Raw genomic sequence first — 9,831 nt, forward strand, 5'->3', positions numbered from 1 at the left:
CTGAAAAGACTGACAACCTCAAGAGACTGATCCTCTGTTTTGAATGATCTATTGCTCTCTCCACGAAAACAGTAGTTCTTCTAAGCTGCTCAGTCGATAATTCGAGCGTTGTACGTATGCGGTTTATTTTGTCGGTTGAAACTGTTGCATATTAGCCACAATGTAGGTGAGCGTGACCTTGGCTAGACTGTTTTCATGGTTTTAGCTTTAGTAGTTAGAAAAATAGTTCCTGTAGATTTTTTCTTGCAGAGTAAGTATAATAATTATTATTATAGTAATTTTAAAATGACTACAAATGTGTTTTTGTATGTAATACAAAACTCAATTACATGTTACTAGAGAAAATGTTCTTTTATTATCTAGTGGAAGGTAGGAGAGCTTGAATCGTACGGAAAACCTTTAAGATCCTTAGTGAATAATTGTCCATTAAATGCATTTTGGATATTAGTGGCAAAGTTCTGGATATCCATTAATACCCTTAGCAACCTCTATGACCTTTAGATATCCACATGCATTCTAAAAAATATCCATTAGGTTCCTTTTTGGTTCTCTAATGTGGTTCACTTTTCTATATACGAGGGTTGGGGAGTAAGTCATGGCAACCCAGTAATAATTCGACAATCGAAGGATGAATTAAAAATGTATTATATACAACTGAAAGAGTATCCATTATGGATATTTTGTTGGTAGGAATCATGAAAGAAAACCTAAGCAACCCTGTGAGATACACATGTATTAATGTACAAGTTACAAAAACCTGTCTGACCATGTGACATACACATGTGCACATTTTACAAAAACTTGTCTGATTATGACAAACTCCGAAATAATCTCCCGCCTTGTCCACAGCACGCTGCCATCTATGTAGAAGACGTCGAATACCATCGGCAGCACCATCCTCTTCACCATGCCTGAAGCCGGGTTCTATACCCGGTGGAGGCACATAGTGATTCGGATTCCAGTTTAAACTGTAGATGCAGTCCGGATTATCCTTACTGTGCATAAAGTGGACTTAAAACACCAACCAACGCGTCCTTGCAATTCTGATATTATATTTTATATTCATATCTCTTATCCAGAAATGCTTACACTGAACACAGCGACAACAGTAGGAGACATCCATAGGATATCATGGAATCTAAGTAATACATTGGATATGCGGTAGTAGATAATTGATAATAATTAGCGTGCGTTTCGAATTTATCTTATTCTATTACTGCCTCGAGTAGGGTAATGTGGTACATTTTCGATCACAAAAAATTAAATTCAATATAACTTGAAAAAAAATAGGCAGCAAAATTACAGTTTTAGTGCCAATGAAATGCTTACATTTTACTAAAGAAGCTGGCATAACATGACATTTTTAGTTCTGCTACTGTAGACAGCAGAACAAAATTTCAGTCGGAAAATATTTGATTAGAAATGTACCTAGGTAGGTACAAATCTGATCACACGTAGTACATACACAAATACATGCACACATACATGTGCATAAAAGTATTAACAAAGAAACAATGATCTGTTTTGCAAATATTATTTATTGACTATTATGTGCCAGATTAAATTATTCTATAAAAACAATGTTGTGTCATTGACTTTCCCACATTAATGGAAGACATGACTCATACGTCACATAAATAACTCATTGAGTTAAAGATGCTAAAACACACTTACCGTTTCAAGAATTGTCCTAAGTTTATGTTAAAGGACACGTATGCAGGTTTTATCAAATTTAACACTAAATTAATTCTCTCTTGTGAATTAAAGTTCTGAGTGAATAGAGAACTGTCCCGCACAAATATTAATCTTCATTCCAAAAGTAATCAATACTGCTTTTGTTAGAGCTAGAATCAATGCATCCATTATCTGGGTCATAGATTTGTCCATCGAAACAGTGAAACAAATGTGGGCAAAGAGCGTTCCCTGTTTGAAGGCATATGTAGTAAATATTGGCAGAGCTAATGAGGGCAGCGTTTTCCGCATTTGCTTGGCAAATTGGAGCAGGCCTTGCTAAACACTCGACATTTGCACCGCAAAGATGTGTTTCTGGATTGTACACAGTACCTTCGGGGCACCTGTCGGTTAATATATGGCCATCTTCGCTACAGTAGTGGAACACATGGCAATCATTCAAATCGGGGTAGATTCCCTGACTTGAACACTGGAAATCGCAGTAGGTGCATACATTAGTGCAAGTTTTGTTGTTGTCGTTGCAATACGTTCCAGTACTGCAATTCTGGACTTGAACCTCTATTCCGCCTGGTAAGCAATCTACCAGCGTTTTACAGTTCTTGCACTGGAAGCCATTCACCGAACAAGTTCTGTCCCTCCAAGAAATATTCCTCTGCGTCTGGCTTCTTGTCCTCAGCGTATTTGAATGTCCCTTCCATTCCTTGTTGTTCCAACAAGACTGTACCTAGTGTGGCAAGATAAGAATTTGCATTAGTGTATTATTATTCACGTTGCAAATCCATTACAACATAACGTGGATTTTTTAATTCAAATTGTATGTACAAGACTAATTTATTCCGTTATGGCCGAAGAATATATTTGCCCTCCGTTTTCTGCCTCTTCGAGTTAATCGTGAGAGTGAATAAACAATTAACATTTGTTAGCGATCAAAATCAAACACACAGAAACATCAAAACTCTTCAGCTTGAATTCTTGATTAGAATATTACATTTTCTATTTTTCTATTCAAATGAGATTTTCAGCTTTTCCTTTGTGTTCAGGTGAAGTCATCTGTGTGCAATTGCTGAGACAACTGATTCTTACATACTACTAACAATTGCTCTAATAGTCTGACTCATTCTTAATAACTCTCCCCTGGCTTTGCTCCATTTGAGTTGCTCATTTTATTCCTTGAACAACGATAAGAATATTTGGTTGAACTGTGTACTAGAGTGGGACCGAATGGTTATTGCTCTCTTGTTTGGTGCGATCCGAGAGGAAATATCCTGGAATGGGGCAATTAAAAAGAAAGAGCAACAAACTTCGATGTAAAACAGGGGCGTTCTGTCTAAGTTGGAAGTGCTCGGGCAACACAACATATGATAATCAACTGGAATGTAACTTCTATGTGCTCACGATTGAAGTATCGAGACTAATTCACAAAGATCAAACATACCAACGGCACATTAAACCAAAAAGCAGAAAAAAATTGCATGTATAGTACAGGGAAAGAAGATTCATAAATACATTTGTAGTATTTTCGAAACTTATTCGTAATTCTAACTCCAAAACGACATGGTAAAAGAAAACATTGATTCAATTTCATGTTAACCATTTTACTACATTTGGGGTGCAGTTGCCCCCCCGCCACTTCTTACCCCGAACTATGGCCTCTTAATGCTAAGTCTTTTATACAAGAGAAAGTAAATTGTGCTTGCCCCCTCCCCACACCAGTTTTGGCGTTCAACCGCCACTACTGTTTCCATGTGTATTTGAAACAAATTATTTCCTAGAAAATATATTTTATTTTACTTAAGCTCTTTCGTATACATATATCTTTATAAATATCTAATTGCACCGAAACATTCTTTTAAAAAGTCGATTGTTATCTCGCACGCCAATCTTTTCCGTATTGGCTCACATTAATGTAATGTGAGCTAATGTTGTTCAATTGTCTGTTTGGTCTACGCGTGTTGTGTGTTGCACATTAAATTATAATTAATCTTAGGGTGAAACGTCTCCAGATAAACGACAGCCCCTCCGAACATCCACATATGGAAGCCAGTTTTTATTTGATTTTGATTTGTTTTATTTTACTTCGATTTTCTGCCACTTTTGACTAATTTGCGAAGATGGGAATGAGTGATGATATGATGATATGATGAAATTGATGAATCAACTCTCACAAACATCCATTCCTAGGCCAGGATTCGAACCCGGAACCCGTGGCATTGTATCACGATGTGATAACCACTCCGCCTGAAGCCAGTTTTCTTGCAGTATTCTGTAGGAAAAAAAATTCTACAAGTAATTTTTGTCTGATTGTCTGGATTAGTAAGAAGACATTTTGTAATGTGTAACTTACGTATTCTTTTCCCAGACAACGTTTCTCTGATTCCAGGAAACCTTCTCCTCCTCCACAGGGAAGAATCAACTTCTTCATTTCCTCCTCGTTGTCTCCTTCACAGAGAATAAATTTCCCGCAATCTGTGGGGTGGGCGAACAGTCCAGAGGTCTTGCAGACGAATTCATCTTCACTGTAGGAAATCATCATTCATTCATATATTAGAAATTAAATATGAAATCGAACTAATAAAAAAACACCCCTATATATATATATATACTGTATATATATATACTGTATATATATATACTGTATATATATATACTGTATATATATATACTGTATATATATATACTGTATATATACACAACGCACATTATAAAAAGGCCGATTTTTTATAAGAACCGACTGCAACAGTGATCGGATAGCGCATGCGCAATAACAACACTTGGTCCATTGGCGATCCAGCAACCATAGCTTCGCTAGTCAGCTGTTCGTTATCGTGTGTGTTAGAGCGTGTTAAAATGGCTAGGTGCATACACAATCCCGCCAGGTTCGAAATCCGTTCTGTGATTCGATTTCTTCACGCCAAAGGTCAAAATGCTGCTGAAATTTACCGAGAATTGTGTGAAGTGTATGGTGACAGTGTAATGAGTGAAGCAAATGTACGGTAATGGTGTCGTGCATCCACGATGAAGAGAGGAGTGGAAAATCGACGACCTGGTCCAGCGTGTGAAAGCAAAAGTGCAAGAACATTGTGGTTTCACCATTAGCTCTCTCAGCATCGAATTTCCAGAGTTTTGACCATCAACATTGTTTTGCATTGTTACAGACACATTAGGATATCGGAAATTGTGTGCCAGATGGGTCTCCAAAATGTTGACATACGTTCACAAAATGAACAACAGACATCGGCACGTGCATTTTTGGATCGCTGCGACAGAGAGGGTGATGAATTATTTTACCCACATTGTTACAGGCGATTAAACGTGGATTTCTTACGTCAATGACGAGTTCAAACAACAATCGATGCAGTGTGACGTCATTCAAATTTGCATATGGCGAAAAAGTTCAAGCAAACTCCGTCTGCACGAAATATTATGGCAACTGTGTTCTGGAACCAACGGGGTATGCTTTTGGTAGATTTCGTGGAAATCCCGTCGCAAGCGTACTGAGAAACACTACACAAACTCAAATGTGCCATGCAAACCCGACGGTGTGGAATGTTGCGTTCAGGAATTGTGCTTCTCCATGACAACGCCAGACCACCAGACGATTCAAAAGTCCGGATGGGAACTTATTGATCATCCCCGTACAGTTCGGACCTTGCACCAAGTGGCTTTCACCTCTTTTTGCACCTAAAAAAGCTTTCGTCTCAACGATTTGAAGTGACTGAGGTGTTGACAACGGCAGTTTTGAATTGGCTGAACTCCCAGGCGGCGAACTTCTATGCAGAAGTTATAAAAAAGCTTGTTTCACGATACAAAAAGTGCTTGGAAAATAAAGGTGACTATGTTGAAAAATGTAGTAGATCTGTACATTTTTATAACCACTAATACAATGTTGCTACACTTACTTTCTTCTTTGCTTTAAAATATCGGACCTTCTTACTTAAAAAAAATGCGCCTCGTATATATAAATATATATGAACGTATATATATTTATTCCATGATTAATTTTATACAAAGAAAATTTCAAAATAATATTCCCAGATAAAAAAATAATACATGATCCGATTAATTAAATATATGAAATTCTCTATTTGAAATATAAAGAGAAATGTTTCATATGAGGGTCTAGATCAACAATACTAATTAAAATGTGTACGAGCTTTACACTTGTATACAGGATTATAAATAGTGACGCAAAAGGAAACTAAACATGATCAGAGAACATTGCAAACAAATTATGTGCATTTTCTCAACTACCGAAATTGTTGTGGTTAACTTCAATGCCGCTCGCAAAACATCTTCTGAAGGGGTGGTACCAGTGGTCGAAGTGGAAGGGACGTGGAGTGATGCAATCCCCCACAGTTAAGAAAATTCTCCTAAAATATCACCCAATTTCTACATGTTGTGTCAAGGAGACACAATTGTTATGGTAAGTTCATAATATCAGACAGTTGTGGATATATTTCGTAGAGTATATCAAGAATCATAAAATATTAATTAAAGTTAATAACACTGGTCGACATGAGTTTCGATGTCTCCCAGATGACTGTTGCCTCTGAATAATTTCAGCATGCTGATTTCAAAAACTAAATCCATTTTTAACAATCACGTCTAGTTTTTTTTTTCAGTTTTTTTTTCAGAAATCAGCAATACGTATATTAACTGCCTTAGTTTCACAATAAAATGTGTAGTTCCACTAATTGCCCTATAGATTAGCTTTAGATGGTGGTAAAAAGATTGATCTTCTACAATACAAATCCTCCAATTTTAAACCATAAATCCATGTGGAATTGTATGCATTTAATCCATCTTCCTCCTTCACATGACCCATTGGCATGAAATTGTATGGACTTCGATACGTAGTTTTATTTTCGAAATCCCCCATGAAAGTTTCCTTCACAAAATGTCAAATACTCAATGTTATAATATGGATTGATTAAACCTCGTGACGTGGAGAAAAATCCTGACTTGATGGGAAGAAATTGATATCATATCCATGATCAGAATTCAAAATACTTCCAGATTCACCTATTGGTTTGTAAACAACCGAAATTTTCCTTGTATAAATTCTTCTTGCCTTCGGTAATAGGTATAATGGAATGAATATGATAATTTTGATTGTGAAATTGTGAAAAATGCTGATGGGATTGGAAACAATGGATATTAATTTAAGTGATCAGCATTCGAAATACTTCCAGCAACACCTATTGCTTTAAAAACATCTGAACTTCTTTGCTCAAAATGTTAACCAGTGTAATTAATTAATTTCCGAACGGTTAGGAAAACGATGGAATTTTTGGTACGAAACAGACGATAATGGTGATGCGGTATAATTTGTGGATTGATACTGTTTCCATAACGTACTATCAATTGTTGTACAGAAAAATGAACGTTATGAAAAACGTAAACCTATGTCACAGGTTTTCATACATACAGGATAGGAAATGTATATTTTAGAGGACTTGTAGACTGAAAACAAGACCTCAAAGAGCTCAAAGTTATGAAGAAAAGTTGTTCGTCTTGTGTCCTCTACATGATGTTAAAGTTTCCCGGTGTTCTACGGTGACACCCACTGCGTGTATATAATAAATTGAATGAGGTACTGCACAAACCATATACCATTCCACAGTCATACAACTAATAGAAGATAGGGTAGGGTATGCTTCGTTAAAGTTAATTAAATGAACTACTGATTCAGGAAATTCCACTAAACTCTTGCCGCCTTTTCTGGTTCTTCGGTCAAACCTCAGCGCTTCGGTGGAGTATTTGTAGAACAACTTACGATACCTGATCCTGAATAATACCTGGAAAGTTCCCGGATGGTTAATTATCATTTAAAAATGCAATGCTTTGATAACGTATCTTATTTACAAGTCACTTATCTACAACCTAGGAAACGTAAGTAGACCCTTACCTCGCTTTTGTTACTGTTAGGCACAACAATGCCGCCTGCAATAAAGGAGCATAAAAAAATATTAGCATAAATGGATAATAAGTGCAGAGTTTATTCCAGCTGACCTTTCTGTTTTGTTATTTATATTAGACTAATTATTGATTTGCGGGCAAAGTGAAGGTAATGGTATATCAATTTTTTTAGTATACGTTTAAAAAATTATACTTGCTAGTATTATGCTATTTCTAAAATAACAAATCCCAGTAAAATTTAATTTCTCGCCCGATTATTCCGTGAGTGATAGCTTGCTACAGGGAATTTTTCCAGATAAGAATGTAAGATACGCATTTTCCCTAAAACAGTAGGCTACTGCTCCTTCAAAAAATACTGCTTCGTTGAATTTACTGAGGGAAATTTCACCGTGACTGAAATGCAATAATGTGTGAAAAACACAACTTTTATTTAACATTTAATTAAACATGTATGTACAGTAAAAACAATAATTATGTCCGATTTTACAATATGTTATTTGTGCTAAAAGTTATAACTCCCCCCGACCTTCATGGCGGAGTGGTAATTACAACGCGCATTCGTTTTCCGGTCTGAGAATGGGTGGTCTTTGTGAGTGCCCTTTCATCAATTTCATGATATCATTGTTCATTCTCATCGTCGCGATTAGCCAAATAAGGAAGTAAAGAGACGCTAAATAACAAAAATAAAATAAAATGGTAACGCCAAAGAAGTTTATATCTAGCTAACCTTAGAAAAACTCAAAAGAAAAATGAGCAACTAGTATTGAAGAAATATACTAATCCTGAAAATGCATATGCACTGACAGCATATTATTATTATTATTATTATTATTATAGTATCTGCAGTATTCAACCTACCATGTAGATAAACACAATCACAAGAAACAATCACATATTAAATACATTAACTTCGACTTACGATTGCAAAGACGAACATAGTCATCTTATATAGATCCAAAGCAAATCGTATAACTTATGAGAAGAGCTTTGTTCAACTTATCTACCACAACTCACAAGTTGTCTTTTTATACGTATCGGATGTTGTAAACACCACTCAATGATCCCATATTATTATCACTTTAGATATATCTGACAGATTTCGACGTCCTACTTATCTTATACATGTAGGTCACTTTGTATGATTGTTCTCAACACTGTCCAATAGAAGGAGAAAGTGAAGAAATTTCTCAATGAATTCACATATAAAATAAACAGGCAATGTCACAATTATCTGTTCTTATCAGCAGCAGGGAAGTACGAGATAGAGTCACTAGGGAAGGATATGTCATTTTTTTTATAATTTCCGTTGATCGGCATCGTTAAATTAAGAGGTATCGAAAAGATAAACACCAAATTAAAGCTAAAAATACACGAATTTATGCTCCATAGCAAGAAATAGGCGATTGTCTATCTGTCACATACTCTCTCTGATAAGAACGGGGCCTCCGAAGTATTGGTCCTCTTTTGGGGTAAATGCATTAATTTGAATGACCTAGTAGTTCGAAAAAGAGTTAAAGTAGGTTTGTTTCCTGCAGAGTAAGAAAAATAATTATAATAGTAATTTTAAAATGTTTATATCCTGGAAAACTTCAAGGAAATGTGTGCTTTTTTATGTGATACGAAACTAAATTACATGTTACTAGGGAAAAAATGTATCTAGTGCGAGGTAGGTACGACATTAATGTTTTTACACAGGAAGAGTCGAAAGCATGAATCGTACGAAGACTTTTAAAATTCTTATTGAAAAATTGTCCATTTGGATATTAGTGGCAAAGTTCTGGGGGATATCCACTAATAGTCCGTAGAAAACCTATATGCCCTTTGGATATCCACATGCATGGTAGAAAATATCCATTGGATTCATTTTGGAATCTCTAATAGTCACTTTATGGTTAACTTTGTTACGCGCCCACATAATTTATAAAATTCAATGTTTAATATGTTATTTTTAAAAATAAATTCATGTCATAATTTGTTTGACGCAAATTTGTAGTCTGTTTTTATTATTATTTATTATTTGAAGTAGGCTTACACTAAAACTTACAATATTTTTACACAGATTATCTTACTATACAAATAGCTTTTTGCCCTACATGAATTAATTTGTTAAGCTATACAATTCTACTAAATGTTTATAAATGTATAAATTGTAGAAAGTTATAATTATAATTGAAACACACAAGAAATAAAAACAAACAACAAATAGAAATTAAGTAAGTA

General features: G+C 35.4%; 1 protein-coding gene across 1 annotated transcript; it reads right to left on the bottom strand.

Annotated features, from left to right (window-relative positions):
- Positions 1-1,527: 1,527 nt before the first annotated feature.
- LOC145987169 (uncharacterized) lies at positions 1,528-8,615 on the bottom strand. Its single transcript, XM_083121679.1, has 4 exons — positions 8,531-8,615; positions 7,601-7,635; positions 4,037-4,208; positions 1,528-2,416 (listed from the first exon to the last, which is right to left on the bottom strand). Exons 1-4 carry the CDS (start codon positions 8,552-8,554, stop codon positions 1,802-1,804), a joined length of 846 nt encoding a protein of 281 aa, XP_082977805.1. The 5' UTR covers positions 8,555-8,615; the 3' UTR covers positions 1,528-1,801.
- Positions 8,616-9,831: the final 1,216 nt, after the last annotated feature.

Source organism: Lepisma saccharinum, chromosome 4 (assembly GCF_977018435.1).
Source record: "Lepisma saccharinum chromosome 4, izLepSacc3.1, whole genome shotgun sequence".
Lineage (NCBI taxonomy): Eukaryota > Metazoa > Arthropoda > Insecta > Zygentoma > Lepismatidae > Lepisma > Lepisma saccharinum.

Bases quoted from the DNA above. Each gene is read 5' to 3' on its own strand.
- LOC145987169 (XM_083121679.1), bottom strand. From the start codon at position 8,554: ATGACTATGTTCGTCTTTGCAATC. The intron at 4,209-7,600 runs GTAAGGGTCTAC...GATTTCCTACAG, and splicing joins CTAACAGTAACAAAAGCGAG to TGAAGATGAATTCGTCTGCA. The intron at 2,417-4,036 runs GTAAGTTACACA...TTGCCACACTAG, and splicing joins GTTGTCTGGGAAAAGAATAC to GTACAGTCTTGTTGGAACAA.